The sequence below is a fragment of the Phyllosticta citriasiana genome, assembly GCF_038021145.1.
Source record: "Phyllosticta citriasiana strain CBS 120426 chromosome Unknown IWZ02scaffold_5, whole genome shotgun sequence".
Taxonomy (NCBI): domain Eukaryota; kingdom Fungi; phylum Ascomycota; class Dothideomycetes; order Botryosphaeriales; family Phyllostictaceae; genus Phyllosticta; species Phyllosticta citriasiana.
The window spans coordinates 441010-458590 of NW_027117282.1; the positions used below are offsets into that span (position 1 = coordinate 441010).

Consider the following 17581-nt stretch of genomic DNA (forward strand, 5'->3'; position numbering starts at 1 on the left):
CCGTCGCGGGGCGCCAAATTCCGCACTTTTTATCAATCTAATCACCGACCGCCAACCGCGTCCCATCAGATCAACACCCAGCTCGTCACCACCCCTACCACCTCGCCCACTCCTCCGCGTTCCTGCGCTGCTGCGTTTCTAATACCACCTGCTCCCCAATCTTGTGCTCCCCCCGTCTCCACCCTGTTCCCTTCTTTTCCTTTTCTCTCTCCCTCGCAAAATCTGGAATTCGCGCCCACCATGGCTTCCGCGATCAAGAATTTATGGGGCCGCGTCGCCTCGCATTCAGGCTCCGCGCTGAACGAAGACGGCTTCGCCAAAGCGCCCAAGGCGGGTCAGCTCTTCCCCGTCACGGACCCGGCCGTTGACGGCGAGGACTGCCTGCGTGACTGCGCCAACTGCACCATCAAGTACCCGCGCAAGTGGAGCGTCGACGAGAGCGACAACATGTACGGCAACATTGGTGGCTGGAATACGCACTTGATTGTCGCGACGGGCAAGACGGACTGGGTATGTTTACTTTTTTTTTTTTGCTTTTTTTTGGGGGGGGTTTGGGGAGAGAGACAAGGAGCAGCCGAAGGAGAGGCCAAGTTCTGATGATTGACTGCAGGTCAGGGATGTGGCGGACGAGAAGGGTAGCATCATGGAGGCGGTCGACAAGTGCGGCGTCAAGCCATCTAATGGGGTAAGTCTTTCTTTCCTGTCGTCCCAATTCCGCAAGTAGACGATACCCCGAACTTTTGTGGCTAAAGCCCCGGCGAGCACAGAAAATGATGCTCTCGGCCTCCGACATGCCTCTTCCCCACGAAGCTCACAACACGGCCGTCCCCGCTGGCGCCGAATCCCCCACGACAGTACTGCTGCTCCCCGCCTTTACCCTTGTCGACAACGTCACGCCGTCGTCTGTTCCCACCCTCATTCAAAACCACGTCAGCACCGGTCCGACAAATACGCAACCCCTCGACGGCGCTGCTGCGCCAGGGCCAACATCTTCAACCTCTGCAAAAACCGCAAAGTCCTCCAAGTCTTCAAAGTCCATACCGAAGCCGACGTTGCCTCTGGTAGTGCGCGACTGCCCTCACAACTACCTCATCCTCCTCTGCAGCCACAAGACGCGTGACGCGCGCTGCGGCCAATCCGCGCCTCTCCTCAGGCGAGAGTTCGAGCGGCATCTGCGGCCACTCGGCCTGTATCGCGACCTCCACGACGAGCGGCCAGGCGGCGTTGGTATCTACTTCATCAATCACGTTGGTGGACACAAGTACGCGGCCAACGTGCTGATATACCGCCGGGCCGGAAGCGTGGGGACGGAGTCTGCAGCGGCGCACGCAGGCCAGGTGCCGGAGAATGGAGACAAGGAGGCGGAGAAGGAGGGCAACGGGACCGCCAAGGAGAACCGGGAGGCAGCGCAGTGCATGTGGCTAGCCCGCGTGCGACCCGAGCACTGCGAGAATATTGTCAAGTATACCATTTTGCAGGGAAAGCTGCTGAATCCGGACAGGCAGCTTCGAGGTGGTTTTGACAGGAGTAGACAGCTAATAAGCTGGTAGTTCCGGGAGAAGACGTAGAGGCGCAGTCGTTTTCTGCTTGTTTTGCGATTTGGATGTCTTTACGCGGATGGCGGGCATTAGATATTAGAGCTATTGGAGACTAGTCGAATATGTTGACCTCCTATACAGATGCTTTTTACAAATAATTCGTGCCGAGCGGCAATTCTCGTGTCGAGAGTCGGTTTCTTCCTGGGATGCATCCGGAACCATTAGCGAAGCAATGGCATCCGCTCTCGTCTGCCTCATCCGTCCTCTTGCTGGTAAAAATACGGCAACTCGCCTGGCCTCGGATTGTGGTTCAGCCGAATGACGCTCCTCGCACTTGAACTCGAACTCGAAACAGACCGAGCCGGGCCAAAAGAGCCCTGCCGCCTCGGCTGCATTATCGGCGTGAACCTGAACGCAGACGCCGATGCAAAGGATTCCGCCGTCGGTGTGCGCGGCGATCGCATGGTCACCGTCTCCGAGGGGCGGCGGTCCTGGACGTGCGATGGCGCCGTGCGCATTGTACCGCCGCCTATGCTGCCCTCTGCCGTCGACGTTGTGGACCGGGTGTAGACCGACTCAGCGTAAGGACGGGTGCGCGGCGTCTTGTAGTGGATTGCAGACCCGGTGCTGTTGCCCGTCGACGATGAGCTTTGAGATGGCGCCAGACTGACCGAGTCGGAGCTGGCTGTCGGGCTGTATTCCACCTCGCGATGCAAGTCGGCGACGAGTTGTGGCGATAGTTCCGCCATGCCGGTCAGGAGCTGCGCGAAGAGGTCCATGAGCTCTTGGAATTGTGTTTCCCCGAGGGCGTCGGTCGAGAAGCGCGCATATTCGTAGCGTGCGAGGAACGCGGCGCCGACTTGCGGCGGGTTGACGAGGCCGAATGTCGAGAGGTGCGCAATGTAACCGCGAAGGCCCATGGACGAAGGGCGCTGCAGCAAGGACACTATTCGAGCGTCGGGTATAACTTGGCCTTCGGGGAGGTTGGGAAAAGCAAAGGCCGGATCGGGAGGCGCCAGCGAAACGGCTTTGGCCTCGATAAGGTTCGGGAGCTCGACGACGACGGTGCGAAACTGAAGATTTGGCAGATTGTCTGCGCTTGGAGAGGACCAGCCCGGATGTGAAATGTGCCCCCATGGAGGCGCCACTGGGTTGATGGGAATTACTGTCGCATCGTCCAACTTGTCCGACCTGGTGGTCGCGGGCGCGCTTTGGTCTGGAGAGGACAGACGCTCGACGCTGTCGCCCACTTGTTCCGATCTCAAATCCCGAGGCCGCGAGTCCCAAGCGATCAAGGCACTCCGCTCGAAGCCCTTGACAATCATGCGCCGGACATTCTTGCCCACCTCGCCCGGCTCGACGGGTATGTACGACTTTGGTATCGCAGCGAGCACCGTCTTATTGGTGTATATGCGGCTGGAGTAGACGAAGCCGACGATGATGAGGGTGAGGAGGTAGACGCCGCCGACGACAAAGGCATTGGGGTACGAGTGGTTGCGGATGGCCTGGTAGACGAGGTCGCCGGGAGAGACGCAGAGCAGGACTACGAGGATTAGAAAGAGAACGGTGTACCAGCTGCTATACCAGATGCGAAAAAAAGGTATGCGCATGTTCAGATAGGAAAATCACATGGTGCGCAGCACTGCGCGAGGGGGAGGTTGGGTCGAGGTGGGTAAAGGAGCGTCGGGAGCGAGGTTGGAGTTGGACTGGACTGCGAGGAGTCGCGGGGCCGGCCAAAGTGCGGCCATGTCCTGGGTGGTCGATCTCCCGGAATCTCGTGGCCCGTCGACGCATTTCAGGATCAAACAATTGGGCTTCACCCGCCAAACAAAACAATGTTGCTTACGGTTGGGCTCTCATTGGTCTATTTTACAATGATAAAGGAAACACCCGTCCTTGGCAGCCTCAGGACGCGAGGCAAGGGTACGGCTCGTCTCGGTGTTTAGTGTTGCTTGGCTTCTTTGTTGGCTGTCGACAGATGCATTTGCGGACTGAATGACTCTGCAGTAGAACCATCGCAGACTGTCATCTATTTCAGTGAACCATCTCAAAAGAGTCTTCATTCCAAGCCATGTCTGTGACGCTGACAGGGTTGGGGTTACATTGCTACGTAGTCACATAGTCGCGTCGAGGCAAACCATTCCGAGGCAGCCATTGACAATATGAATTGCACGCCAGGAATTCATGCCATTTTCAAGTCAACTCTGAGTAGATGACGGTTCGCCGCTGTTGTTTACGCTTCTCCCAGCCATAGAGGGTTGAGGTTAGCTACGCCGGAGCTAAATCGGGCCGGCGAACACGCCGCCGTCACAGCTGCTTTTGGAAGCTTTTGGAAGTTTCTGGCTTTGTTTCATCCTCACTTCTTCAACATCCAAAACCAACTTCGACCCTCAAGACACCCCCCATCTCCTTACTGCCTCACTCTTCAGCTCTTACGACATCCATTGACGCCACCCCCTCAACCACTTCTTTGGTAAGTGAGCTCCATTCTTCACGTCACCCTCGGTTCGCATGATGAGACACACGCTGGCACCAGGCCGAAAAAGACTTGTACTCTTTTTGCATGTGGATTAGCTTTGCGGGAACAAGATTCCTTTTTCTGATCGCGTCCTTTCAATTCAATTCACAAAAGCCTCACCTTGTTGTTTCACAAGCTGACAATGATTAGCCCAACAGTCTTCCCTCAACCTTCCTCTCATCCATCCATCCATCCATCCATCCACCACCACAATCATGGTCCTCCACAATCCCAACAACTGGCATTGGGTCAACAAGGATGTTGGCAGCTGGGCCAAGGACTACCTCGAGAAGGACCTGACGGGCCTGTCGGTCGAGGACGACGGCGTGTCGGCCAAGATTGACCGCCTCATCAGCATGGACGGCGATGTCGAGGTCAGCCAGCGCAAGGGCAAGGTCATAACCATCTACGATGTGAAGCTGCAGCTCGAGTACTCAGGTATGCGTTAGGAGCAGATGACGCAAACTGTTGCACTGAATGGTACCTGACCTCTTCTGCAGGCAAGAATAAAGAGGGCCAAGAGGCGAGCGGCACAATCACCGTTCCCGAAGTAGCACACGATACGGAGGAAGATGAGTACGTCGTACGTTCCCTAGGTGCTGCTACCTTTCGCTCATGGCTGTCCATTTGCTAACCTCGGCTGTCTACACAGTTTGAGATAGATCTCTACGCAGACGAGACGAGCAAGAGACCGGTCAAAGACTTGGTCCGCTCAAAACTCGTACCTCAACTCCGCAAGCACTTTTCCGGGCTGACTGGAGTTCTGGTTGCCGAACACGGCAAAGATGTTCAACACGCACCTGGCGTGAATCCGTCGGCCAGCTTCCCCAAAGCCCGCGTCTACGAAAGCTCGTCAGTCAACAAGGGCAGCTCAGAAGCGAAGAGCAGCTCGCATACAGCCGCCTCAGGCTCGGGGCCTCTCGTCAACGTCACCACCGTGACCGACAACGAGGAGTTCCGCACCACAGCCGCCGAGCTGTACGAAACCTTTACCAACCCGCAGCGCCTGGCAGCCTTCACGCGGGCACCGCCAAAGGTTTTTGAGGGCGCAAGGGAAGGCGCCAAGTTCGAGCTCTTTGGCGGCAACGTGGCAGGCGAGTTTGTCAAGCTGGAGCAGCCCACGCGCATTGTGCAAAAGTGGCGGTTGGCGCAGTGGCCCGCCGGCCACTACTCGACGCTCAACATCAACTTTGACCAGAACGACGTTGACGCCGTGACGGTCATGCGCGTGGATTGGGAGGGCGTCCCCGTCGGTCAGGAGGACGTCACGAAGAGGAACTGGGGAGAGTACTACGTCCGGAGCATCAAGACGACGTTTGGCTTTGGCACCGTCTTGTAGACTGGCCCAGCCCACTCAGCGGATGGATGATGCAAGAGGTCGGAACAAGCATGCCTAAGAACATGGGTCTTGATTGTCTGGTGCATATTTACGTCGTTTACGAGTGAAGAGTGAAGCAAGCTTGGAAGATTAGAATAGACGATATCTTGGAATGCCATGCATGCATGATCAACGCCTTTTCACTGCCTCACTGCCTTCTTCCTAGCCATCCTTCCATGCTGCCAAACGTGTATATACATAAGCGGTTTACTCCATCTACACACATGTACTCTGCACTCCTCTACCCGCTGCCACGGTCAGTCAGTCAGTCACACTTTTGAGGAGCAGTCGGTCGTCGTCCACTCACTCTAAGCACTTATCACTTTCACTGCACAACTCGAAGCAGAAACTGAAACAGCAAGCAAGCAAGCAAGCAAGACGGGCAAGTCACAAAAGGGGAGGGAGGGAAGAAAAAAAAAAAGAAAACGAAGAAAAAAAAAAAAAAAAAGGGAAGAAAGAAAGACGAAAAAAAAGAAGAGAGATGTTGATAGAATATCTGTCCATCTACTCCAACCGCCCCAATTCACCGACCGACCGACCCACTCATTCATCCCCCTACCTATTCCAGTCAGGTACATTCAATCCAGTCGAGTCCAGTCCAGTCCAGTCCGTTGTCTCAATTGTTCAAGTGGCGGATGACTACATGGGTACCTTAGCTACGTCTCGGGTTCTGTGCTTGGGTTGCCCTCAAGCTTCCCCCAACTCAATCGGTCAGGTGAGTCATTCGTCGACAGTCAGTAACGCGATCGGGGAGTCAGAATTGGAGGAGCCAAAGACGACGTCGTCTCATGTCAGGGCCATGCCATGCCGTGCCATGCCATGCCATTCATTGCACTCCATGCCAGATCCAATTCCATACATCCCATGACTCTGCGCTGCGCTGCGCTACGCTCCATCCCCACTACAACTACTACGACAAGTCAAAGCCCGCCCCCGAATTGACGGCATACAGCAGCTTCTCCCTCAAAACAGCCTCATCCCTATACATGGGCAACTTGAGCAGATTAACACATGTACTGGTGCTCGGCAGCCTCGTCTCGTCACCCCCGGCATCACGGATGCTGAAGCGGGGATTCAAGCTGGCGAAGCCGAGCAGCGGGGCACGGGGAGTCGACGTGACGAACTTGAGGACGGCGCGGCGGTCGGCGTCGGCGAGCGAGTGCATGACGCGCCAGAAGAGGCGGACGGAGGGGTGCTCGAGGCCGTCGTCGCCGAGCGTGTACACGCCGCCGTACTGCGTGTTGCGGCGCAGGTCGGCCACGTCGATGCTGCTCGACGTGCCGCCGATGAGCGTTTGCAGTTCGGATTGGTTGAACATGGAGAGCCACGACGGTGAAATCATGGCCGAGAGGCCGCGCAGAAAGGCCGCCGTTTGTTCGCGCTGCTGCGTCTGCAGCCGGTGCCGCACCACGTACGAAATGTAGACGAGCCGGTTCTCGTTGGTCACGGGCGTGTTGGCGCCGTTGGGCCGCAGCTCGATCGTCTTGGTTGCGTCGCCGTGGATGGTGTCGGTGATGGTGAAGTAGAGCGAGAGGTCCTCTTCGACGTTACCCGGGTAGTTTTTCAGCTGCAGCAGCCCCTGATACAGCGACTCGTCCAAGTCGCGCAGGTCGTTGAGGTTGGCCCGGTAGCTGGATTCCTTGCTTGCGCTGTTGGTCCCGCCTGTGAGCGACCATTTGAGCAGGAAGAAGGGCGCAAAGTTGATGTCGACGAGGATCCCTTCGTAGAGACATTTGCCTACGATGCGCCCCAGGAACTCGTAGCGCGCCAGGAGCCATGATATCCTCTCCCTCCAAAGCTGAGAGCCCTCGGTCACGCCGGCCATGCGCATCATGTGCTTGGTGGCCTCGACCGAAGATGGGTTCGGATAAAGCAGATGGCCATCGTTTTCGACAAAAAGGTCGATTTTGTCTTCGGACGGTGCAAACGCCTGGCTTGTGACGCTGGTCAAAAACTCCTTGGTCACGCCGCCTCCGTCAATGCCTGCTTCTATCGTGTCGAACTTGTCGACAAAGGTGATCTGAATGGGTTCCTTGAGTCCGTCACCCAGCTGATAGAACTGATCAAAGGCATCGTCAAACTCAAAGCCTCGCCTCACTTTTGCGTGGTGCCGGCCAATGTCTTGCCCCTGAAACTCGTGCATCATTGCCATGCGCCACTGGTCGGGATCAGTGCGCCCATGCCTCCTCTTCAACTGGTCCAGCCTCACAAACTCTCTAAAAATCTGGACCCGCATCGTGAACGGGATGAAGAAGGGCATGTTTTGCAAAATCTCCAACCGGGGAGCGACCAGTTGAAGATATCTCTTGCGGCTTGCTTTGCGCTGCTGCCTCTGCAGTTTCTCCAGGTGCCGCGCTTGCTGAGTCCGTCTGGTCCCGATAAGCTGAGAGATCTCGGGCAACTCCAAGCCGTCAATGTCCTGGTCCATCTCCATGTTTCCGCCATCCTCGCTATCCTCTTCCTGAATCCTATTCCGGCTCTCTTCCTCTTGGACGACGGCTGAGATGAATCCACCCATGTCGAACCGAGAGGTCATGAGCCAGTGGTCGGCCGGGAGGAATTTCCGACGAGAGTCGCGCTCGTAGACCATGCGCAGCAGCCCAGTGACCAGACCCTTGACATACTCGAGCGTCATTCCTGCGACGCCGCCAATCGTGTGCGTCTCTTGTCTCCTCTTCTTCTCGTCCTCTTCATCCTCTATCGTGTCAGCACCAGCAGCAGACAGCCTGAAGAAACTGCTGATGCCGCCCGAGGTTTCCCTATCTCTTTCGTCATCCCCAAGGATCTCTGAAGCGTTGAAATACATGGCGAAACCAAGATTCTTCAAGAACACGGTCAAGTCGCGGATATCCGAGAGAGGCAAAGCGTTTTCACGCACGTGGCTGGAACGTGCGCCCGTCTCAAAGCCGGTAGGGTTGCCGCCAGAGAAGAATTCGTCGTCGTCCATGACCTTGAGAACGAATATGAAGAGTTCGAGGAAAATGAGAATCACCTGCCACTCCTTGTTTGTTTGGTCGCTCACGCTTTGTTGTGATCTTCCGGGAGCCTGCCATTGGCCGCGAAACGCCGAGTCCTTCTTCTCGCCCTGGAGGAGTCCGACCGCCGCTCTTGAATCTCTCGAAATCTGCTGCATCACACTAGTTGATCGGACGGCCTGGTAAAAGTACTTGATAGCGGGCATGCTCTGCCCAGCGCTGGAGCCGAGATACAACCACATTCGTATCTCATCACCTCGGCGTGGAAAGAAGCGAATCAAGGTAAGCGCGTAACTCGCCAGTTCCCGGGCTTCACTGGTAAATGAGCCGCTTGCCCGATCGGCCAAGAGGCTGCGGATGCTCGCCTCGTCCACCAGAGACATGATTTGGTCGTTGATGACGGGATAGAGAATACTAACTTTTGACTCTTCTTGTTCGTTTGATTCTAGCATATTGTCCATCATGTCGGAGAGCGAAGACAACAGGTTGGAAACGACGCAAACGAAATCTTTGTCCGACGAGTAAGCCTGCGGGTTTCGGAAGTCGTGGGCGAATCGATGACAGTAGATAAAATACGTCAAAAGCGCTAGGCGATCCGCAGAATTTAGGTGGTAATTGTCGAATTCGGAATCCCGGAAACATTCGGCGAGGGAGTGAGCAAGCAGTTTGTAATTCAGCCTCGAAGCTAGCAGGTCCAGCCACTCGTGCCGTGTTCTGGGTTTGTAGTTGGAGAGTCTGAATCTAGGCCCTGCAGATAATCCAGCGTATGGAAGGTAGAGACAAGCAAAGGCTTCGTAAGTATTGGCTGTGCCGGCATGAAACTTTTGCAAAGGCGAGACAACGGCATTTAGTGTTGCTTCCTTCCACGGGTCTTGATGAAGCTCGAAATCTGTTTCTGGACAGAAGTTAGCAAAAGTTCAGCGAATTAACCCGAATCGACTTGCCTCCATCGAAGCCAACGTTGAACGCGCGTATCAGCCGCCCCATCACCCTGTAATATTGCCTGGAATTCTCTGACGTCTCCCGGGGTATCATTTCATTCAAAAAGCACAGTGTCTCGAGTGACTGCATCATGGACGGGCGGCCTTGGATAGATAATCGTGGCGCAAAGTCTACAGCGCCGTCAAGCACATTGTTTACTTGGCGCTCTAATGAATCGAGTATGGTCTTTTGCAGCCGCATGTATGCCGTGTGCCACGCTCCACCAGAATATGCATTGCCCATCTGGCGCTTGCAATATCGTCGCAATCGCGCGAGGTCTGTTTCGTTGTTCAAGTTTATAAATAGCAGCAGTCGTTGGAGTTGGGAGAAGGCTTCTGCTTCAGTGTCGTAGGGCTCGCTCTCGTCCACTATCCAGACATTAGCAATTGGACGTGGTCCAGCTTTGTGAGACAGAGATGTGGCAGCTTGTATGGCTCACCAGAAATTTCTGTTGCATCCCAGTCCTGACGCAACTGGGCATACACTCTTCTCCGTGCTCTGTGGCCCCGCCATGATCTCTGTATTGTCTTTGCCGATTGCAGCTTCTCCCTCTCCTTTTGCCGTTGCGCCCTCTCCTGTTGCGCACTGGCGACGGCACTTTGGGAGCCTGCACCTGAGCCAGCGCCAACAGCGGCGAACGGGTTGGCGGTTCGGCCGGAGAGATTGACCTGGCGGGGGCGCCGCGAGGAACCCGTAAAGGTTTGGAACATGGCCTTGTCGATGCGGGCTCGCCAGTGTCCGAGAGGGGAGAAGCTCTACGGCGGCCGCTGGTCCAGCGCAGACGTGTCGATGGTGAGGTAGTCTTGTTGTTATCGTGGAGGCGTGTCGGGATGGTGGGGGGAGCGGCAAGTCGTCGAAGGGAACAGGTCAAGGGCACGGCTTGCAGGAAGCAACCACAGCTGCCGAGATAGACGTGAAAGAGGGGGCATTCGAGGTGACGAGTCCCCGCGTCAAAGAGGCGAGCTTGGAGCGTTCGATGTGCCTCTACCTCGAAGTCGTGACGGCCACGGCAGCTGGCTGGGCTTACATGTACCTAGGTTGCCTCTGCTGCCACTGTCGGCAGTCATGTCATGGGCAGCGGGTCATTGTCGGCGAATGAGTGTGCCTTAACACCGATGCCCCGCCACTGCCGCCCAGCCTGCCTTGGTTGCCTCGCCTTATTTGGGTTGCCCTTAACCTTCGAGAATCAATCTCAAATTGCTTCGCAAATGTTTCCTGTGTAGCTGCCGCACTATGGCATAGTCAAGACGTCCATCCCTTTAGCAACACTTTCGCATGGAAGCGAGCACGAGTAACTTGTTGAAGTGTACTTTTTCTATGGCACAATGTCTGCAACCGTGGCAATCCAAGCCCATTTTTGTTTCCACGACCGACCTCGAGTAGATATTCACAGCGCGAGCTGTGCAGGGACGTATCTAGCCTTAGTCAATCCCATCCAAGAAGATCCTTCTTCCTCGTCACTTGGGAGGAAAGAGGAAAGGAAATAAATCCAAATCATTATCCAATTGATACCGTTTCCAAACCATATCCGTAAAACCATTGGAGCAAAAAGAAAAAGAAAAAGAGAAAAAAAAAAAAAAAAAAACATGCGAGCAAATCGAGAGATGCCATTGTGGATGATGAAACATCGTACAGCTATACTGCCCTAAGCCCAGGGCAGTTGACAAGCATTGTTCCGAGGCATGAACGTCTTGGCTGCTGAGAGCGCCTTTCATCGTTTCATCCTTTCGTAAGTCTTCGTTGGTACCGTTTGCTTGTGCAGGCTATGCAAAGAGAGCCGACCGGAAAGCAGAAACCAAAGCGCGGTAAATGTGACCAGATGGCGCGGGTGGCGAGGTGGTCTGATTTTTTCTTTTCAGTGCTACAGATGCTTGCAACTCAAACACCGACGTGTCGAGGTATCATCTCATCATCGGCGTATGCGGGCGTTAGATGAAAACGAAGACTACAAGTGAGAACCGCCGTTGAGTCGTAAAGTGATGGAATGCAGTTGGCAAGCGTGATTTCCCCCGCTGCGGGAAATCGGGAATCTAGCGAAATGCTCGCTGATAGCGCTCATGCTCCGCTTCGTAAGGTCGTGAGTCGTTATAAAAAGTGCCGCCGAATCCAAAAATTTTCGTCGCAAACTGGAAACTGTACAAGAAGGCCAAAAGAAAGCTCGCGTTCCAATCATGTCGGCGAGAAAGGCGGGTATCAGTTCGCTCGGATGACGAGCTTGGACAGGAACTTGTTGGATAAGCTGTCAAAGTCGTTGCGATCGAACTTGGCCTCGCCACGGCTCTTCAGGTATGCCTCTGCGAAATTGTTAGACATGTCTTTTTTACCATCTTCAACGGCGACTTACCATATTTCTGAACGTGCTGCTTGACTTCGGTCATGGCGTCGCAAACAGCCATGTTGGAAGCAAGCAAGTGGTGGTGCTTGCGAGTGTCCCATTCCATGAAGCTGGGCAGCTTTTGGGAGATGGCAGAAAAGAGGCCCACAATGACGCCGACGGGAGTGCTCTCCATGTCGTTGCAAAACTTGTTGACGGCGGCAGGGTCAGGCACTCTGTAGTGGCAATCGAATTGCATCTCTTCCCAGACGGCCAGAAGGATTGCGGCGAGCATGAAGATGGTTGGCCAATTCTTGAGCTTGTCGCCGCTGTACACGGACGAGTAAAGCTGGGACAGCTCCTCGAGAATTTCCTTTTGCAACTCGCGCCAAATGTCTGCCAGGGCGCACTTGACTTGGAAGTTGATCATGACTGGAGCGACAGTCTTGCCGAAGAATTTGCTCTCGGTCGTGTCAATCTTGCCAACTTCCATCTCCTCTTCCGAGAGGCCCTCGCACAGTGTCACGTGGACCGTCAGGTTGTAAGCAACAACCAGCTTCAAAGCCTTGCGGATGACGGGCAGCTTGGACTTGAGGTAGTAGCGGTAGGCCGTCTTGAGGATCTCGGTAAGGAAGTAAGTGCCCTCAAAGTACTCATCGACAAAGTTTTCGAAGCCGCCGTCAATGTAACGGTCGAGGTAGGCCGACAACTCTGCGGGCGAAATGCTCTCCATGCCAGCCGACAACTTGGCAGTCGTAACCTCAAACTCCCTGGGAGCCTCGTGAATCGACTCGACCCAGTCCACGCCAAAGCACTTTTCGTCGCGAACGTACACCTCGCGGGCGGTGATGGACAGGAAGTGGCCGTAACCGTGGGTGATGTAGATCGGCCTCTCCATGGTCGAGAAGCCCTTGATGTTGCCGACGGAAAAGCCCAAGCTCACGTGGCGCTCGTAGTCTGCCTTCCAGTCCTTCATGAAGTAGGCAATGTCTTTGATGTCGATGCGGGTGCAGGGGACCTGCCACAACCTGGCGTGGGAAGGCTGGCAGCCAGCACAAGGGTCACCCTTGTCGCACGTCTTCTTCAAGAACTTGCATCTCAAGCAGGCGCGGAGCTTGCGAATTTCGTGGGCCTGCTGCCTCTGGTCTGGCCTCAGCGGGCCCCGTCTCTTGCCGATCTTCTTGGTGTCGTCCCTCTTTGCGCTTCCTGCCGGCTTCTTGACAATCGTCTTTGTGACTTTGCTCGTGGCGGCCTCGATGCTGTTGGTGGGGCTCTTTCTTCTCCGCGAGGCGGGGGGCGAGCTGATGTCTGAAGACGTGGGCGAGGACGATGAAGAGGCCGACTGCTTGATGGCGTAAGGCTGGGCCGAGGTGGAAGGTGGGCTGACCGAGTAGGCGGAAGACTGATAAGGGTCGAGCTCGTGGTCGTGGTGGTGCATTCCGTGCTGCATGGCGTGGGGAGGGTATTCGACTTCGGACTGGGGCGAGTGCATGGGGAAAGGGGGAATCTCCTCAAAGCTGCCGAAAGAGTGGGCCGACTGCGGAACATCCGACTGCGACGAGTCCGAGCCGGTGCGAATGTGCAGCGTCTGAATGGGGTTGAAGACTGTTGCGCCATGCGAGTCGCTATACGAGTCGTAAGAGTGCCTGTTGTTGGGCTGGTGAAAGTCGACGGTGCTCCAACCGTTGTCGCTGCTCGACAGCGAGCGCACCTCGAGCCAGTTCTCGTTGGGCGAGCTACCGGCGACGCTGGCGCTCGCGGCGGCCACGAGCTCGCCGGGGTTCATGGGGTAGTTCATGAGCTCCTGCTGAAAGTCGTTCATGTGCGGAAAGGCCATGGGGGCAGGCATGGACTGGTCCATGGGGCCAGATAGCGCAATGTAGGAGCCGGACATGTCGATGGTGGTATTTATTGGCAGCGGCGGTTGCGACGTGGGCAAGTAGTCGACGGGCGAGGTCTGGATCGGGGCGCCGTAAGAGGCATATGATTCTGGAGATTCGAGGGCAGCGGAATCATGGTGGTGGTGGTGGTGGTGGTGGTGGTGAGAATTCTGATAGCTGTGCATAGGCTGGTGGTGGAGTTGGAGGTGCCAGCCGGCCGTCGACGAGTTGAGCATGGCAGCGGGGTCCAGCGAGTGAGCCTGGGGGTGGTGGAAAGGCAGACCGCTCGTCTGGAGTGGAGCAGATTGGGTGGATTGAGTCGAAGTGGGTTTTGAGGTTGTAATATTGTGGTGCGCAGCGAGTTGCGCATTGTGAGACATGTTGTCGGGGTGGTCGCTGTTGGGATAGGGCCAGGCTGGAGTCGTGGAGAAGTGGGCGTAGCGATGCTGCTGGCTGGGGTCGTGGAAAGAGTTGTCGAAGGCGTAGAAGGCGTCGGAGGTGAAGTCGAGATGGTCCATGGTGAAGGTGTTGGCTGCTCTCAGGTGAGCGGAGCAGGGCAATTGCAAAGATCACCTCTCACACCGCACTTTGGCGGGCAGGTTCTGAGGGTGAGATTGAGGGTGATTGAAGGAAGCGTGCAAGCCGGGGCCGGACGAGTTGAAGAGGAGCGGTGAAGAGAAGCCCGGGGGCGGGTGGGGAGAGGCGCAAGAGAGCGTCATGATTGGCTGGCTGCACCGCGGGCTGGTGGTCACGCCGGTCATTGCGACACACGACCAGGAAGTGCCGTTCAACGGGGGCCATTTTTTGCAGATGGAGCGATGCGAAGAAGAACAACCCAAGCTGTCGTGGTTGGTGGTTGGTAGTAGGAGTAGGAGTAGGAGGAGGAGTATGGTAGGTAGGCTGGAGGAGGAGGAGGAGGAGGAGGAGGAGGCGGGCAAGAGCAAGAGCAGGGCGGCCCTCGCTCGCTACCTTACCCAGCGACCTCAGCACCACTCGACTCGACTCAACTGCTCTCTCTGCCACCAGCACGCGCTCCACCTAGTCCGGCTCCCACTGTCTGCCTATCCACCAGTAGTCCCTGTCGCTGTCGCTGTCGCTGTCGCTGTTGCTGTCGCTGTCCCTGTCGCTGTCCCTGTCGCTGTCCCTGTCCCTGTCGCCCCACCCAGACGGCCCTTTTCCGTATCGATAACAACCACCACCACCACACCACCAGTGTGCATTCTTGCGCCTGGATTCCTTCCGCTGTTCGCAGAGTGCAGTCAGTGAGTGTGCATGCACATCTCCCGTCTCTTGATTGACTTTCTCTCCCTCCCTTCGGCCTGTCCGCGTGCCTGCAACCACTGTAACCACAGTGCTACTCCTTCCTGCGCTACCGGTGGAACCACCTTGCTGCCTCTGTCCACTCACACTCCAGATCGTGTCTCAGGGCCCGCATAGACCCCAAAATAAAACCACATAACCTTCCCCTTGCTGTGCCCCTAGACTGCGCTGCTCTCTCTCACGCACGAGAAAATCCACAAGACAAAGCCACGCGCAAAATGTCCCCAAACAATCAATGCCATTGTGTACCCTTCCTCACCGCCGTTGGACTTCGGTTGTCTACAGACAGACACCCGTCTCAGTCTGCCGCCGCCCTTTAATTCTCAAGGAACATCCCTCCAGAATGTCATCAAGCCCATGGCCGTCCCGTTCCGACGGCCAACCGTCATCCCATCTCCCAGCCCCCACCTTTTGGGGGGGGGGGGTTTGACCTCAGCCTCACCCTTCTTTCTTCATGCTCGCAGTCTCTGGAGCGACCAAATTGCGCAATGCACCCATCAAAATGCCCCAGAACAGACGCCTCTGAGAATTTCTCGCATGGTGCTCCGCTTTGCCAACTCACAACTGGGGCGCATTTTTTCTAGAAAGACCGACGCTACCGCGCCGCAGCGTTGGCCGTTGATCGTCTGCATGTCAACCGACAAGCCGACCATGATGCCGAAGCCGTGCGCTCGCTGCAGAAATTCTGTCCCGAAAAAGCTCACCAGCAACCGCAGCGCCCGGCGGCACGGTCGAGCTGACTCCGAGTTGATAGCAGCAAGGCGTCGTGATGGGCTGCAGGATGGCTCATGCCCGGTCGTCGACGGTTCCCAACTTGGACCTTGGAGAGCGTCAGCGGCATCGGCGAGATTCGGCTCATGACGTGCCAAGTCGATTGCAGGGGACATCGACAGGACTCTAAGGTAGTCGTTGCCAGTCGGCAGCGCCACGCAACCACGTCCCGACCACCTCTCCACCAACCACTTCTCCATGGCCTTGATCAGATGCCTGCCGCGTCCGCGTCGTCGTCGTTGCACGCCGAGATACGCCGCCCTCGACACGGTAACCGCCCACTCTCACACAAGCCCGCCTCATGCTCCACTCCTGGAGCCGCTCCTGCAGCTGTTGCTGAACTGTAAAACAACCTTCAATTTCCAACCCCAGCTAAGAAAAGATTCTAGTGGAGAAGCTGTCGATGCAGCCGCCGCACACCTCAGTCTCTTGACCGAATCTATCCAGTCAGGCTGCATACTCATCGCCAGACAATGCTCTGGTAACAACCCATCCCGAAAACCCCGCCTCGCTTAGCCATCCCAATCTGCTTGCTTCCCCTCATCTCACTGCTCTTCCTCCATGTCCGTCCAGTAACACCTTGACGTCTCATCATCACGTCATGGCTGTGGATACCATGATACGTGGGCACTCGCGCCGGTACCTGCACCACGAACCTACCACCTCCCATCGTGCACTAGCTGTTGGCCTCGTCTACACGACTACCCTGGCCAGCGGGCCAACCAAAAGCTCCGAGTAATGCGTCCATGCACAAGCACTTGCGCCAAACGGTCAAACAGCCGAACGCACTGCTGCTTCGCCTCGCGTCTTGTTGGCTCGTCGTCCGATCAGTGGTCTGGTCTCGGCCGCTGCATGTCGAGTGCGGTACCTACTTTACATGATAGAGACAGTGCATCCAAGGCATTGTCACTATTCACTGCTGTGGCGAATACCAAGGCACTCGATGTCGGCTCTGGCCCTTGCTCGCTAACACAGATCGTGGTTTGCGCCCAGGGGTTGCGGAAGAGGTTTGTCGTCTAATTTTTTTCTTCCTTCTTCCTTGCTCCTTGGCAGGCTCTCTTCCTTTTTACCCGTCCGTCCTTGCTCGAGCGCCATCTCACACACAGACTCACTGCTGGACTGTGTCACTTGACCGGTGGCAGGGTCTTGGGTACGGGACGCCGAGAGGCAGAGGCCGCGGCCGTGGATGGATCGCTTCGTCGACTGTGTGAGCGGATACCGTGGCCATCAACGCCTTGCTCTGGTGGATGGAAGACTGCTCATCACCAGTCAGTAGCCAGAGAAGCTGGGAGGCTTCGGCGGCGACGGCGGCGGCGGCGGCTGCTGCGGCCAACACCGCCACCGTTGTTCGCTATTCTTGTCCCGTCCCGGTTCGTTGTCGTTGTTGTTCTAGCTCGTCGGCATGTTCATGTGCGGAGCTTCGTCAGAGAGAAGCGGGCCAACAAGTTGCAAGCACATGTAGCTGCCGCGACACATACACTTCTGGAAGCTCCTTGTTGTTCAAACGGATAACCGCGCTGAGCGAGCATCACAAGCCTACGGCGGCAGACGCTCTACTTCTTTCACTTCTGCCCGCACACATACATACACATCCTGTTCACCGCGTCGCCATCGATGTCGCCGCCGCTACGTACATACATCCCGCTTCCCTTCCCCTCCACCCCTCGCCATTGACTAGGCATGTAGCTGCATGAACCGCTCACTTCCCACCCACCTCCCTACCTCGCAGCGTCAGTCAAATGCCACCACAACTCCTGCACCGCACCGCACCTTTCCCCCCACTCACTCACTAGCCGCCGCATGAACCAACCCGCCACTTGCCCGCCCATCCGTTCACAGACTGCCTTGCCCTGCCCTGCCCTGTCCACCCGCCTTACATCTGAGCAGAGAAACGGTCGGCGTGGCT

The 17581-nt window shown here is 56.3% G+C and overlaps 5 protein-coding genes across 5 annotated transcripts; 2 read left to right on the forward strand and 3 right to left on the reverse strand.

Annotated features, from left to right (window-relative positions):
• Positions 1 to 240: 240 nt before the first annotated feature.
• IWZ02DRAFT_468860 (sucrase/ferredoxin domain-containing protein) lies at positions 241 to 1550 on the forward strand (the record flags this gene model as incomplete). Its single annotated transcript, XM_066768663.1, has 3 exons — positions 241 to 510; positions 611 to 685; positions 768 to 1550. The coding sequence occupies 3 exons, from the start codon at positions 241 to 243 to the stop codon at positions 1548 to 1550; spliced, it is 1128 nt and encodes a 375-aa protein (XP_066623610.1).
• Positions 1551 to 1671: 121 nt separating this feature from the next.
• On the reverse strand, positions 1672 to 3323 carry IWZ02DRAFT_222851 (sucrase/ferredoxin domain-containing protein). Its single transcript, XM_066762851.1, has one exon. It carries the CDS (start codon positions 3146 to 3148, stop codon positions 1793 to 1795), a length of 1356 nt encoding a protein of 451 aa, XP_066623611.1. The 5' UTR covers positions 3149 to 3323; the 3' UTR covers positions 1672 to 1792.
• Positions 3324 to 3891: 568 nt separating this feature from the next.
• Positions 3892 to 5785, forward strand: IWZ02DRAFT_448097 (activator of Hsp90 ATPase). Its single transcript, XM_066767319.1, has 5 exons — positions 3892 to 4011; positions 4207 to 4494; positions 4557 to 4639; positions 4709 to 5682; positions 5742 to 5785. Exons 2-4 carry the CDS (start codon positions 4272 to 4274, stop codon positions 5393 to 5395), a joined length of 993 nt encoding a protein of 330 aa, XP_066623612.1. The 5' UTR covers positions 3892 to 4011; positions 4207 to 4271; the 3' UTR covers positions 5396 to 5682; positions 5742 to 5785.
• A 559-nt stretch (positions 5786 to 6344) lies between these two features.
• IWZ02DRAFT_375988 (uncharacterized protein) lies at positions 6345 to 10100 on the reverse strand (the record flags this gene model as incomplete). Its single annotated transcript, XM_066764861.1, has 3 exons — positions 6345 to 9290; positions 9370 to 9758; positions 9830 to 10100. The coding sequence occupies 3 exons, from the start codon at positions 10098 to 10100 to the stop codon at positions 6345 to 6347; spliced, it is 3606 nt and encodes a 1201-aa protein (XP_066623613.1).
• Positions 10101 to 11583: 1483 nt separating this feature from the next.
• Positions 11584 to 14102, reverse strand: IWZ02DRAFT_431997 (uncharacterized protein; the record flags this gene model as incomplete). Its single annotated transcript, XM_066766192.1, has 2 exons — positions 11584 to 11684; positions 11735 to 14102. The coding sequence occupies 2 exons, from the start codon at positions 14100 to 14102 to the stop codon at positions 11584 to 11586; spliced, it is 2469 nt and encodes an 822-aa protein (XP_066623614.1).
• Positions 14103 to 17581: the final 3479 nt, after the last annotated feature.

Coding starts and splice junctions, on each gene's coding strand:
- IWZ02DRAFT_222851 (XM_066762851.1), bottom strand. CDS start 3,148: ATGCGCATACCTTTTTTTCGCATCTGGTATAGCAGCTGGTACACCGTT.
- IWZ02DRAFT_448097 (XM_066767319.1), top strand. CDS start 4,272: ATGGTCCTCCACAATCCCAACAACTGGCATTGGGTCAACAAGGATGTT. Junction 4,495..4,556: donor GCTGCAGCTCGAGTACTCAG/GTATGCGTTAGG, acceptor CCTCTTCTGCAG/GCAAGAATAAAGAGGGCCAA. Junction 4,640..4,708: donor CGGAGGAAGATGAGTACGTC/GTACGTTCCCTA, acceptor CTGTCTACACAG/TTTGAGATAGATCTCTACGC.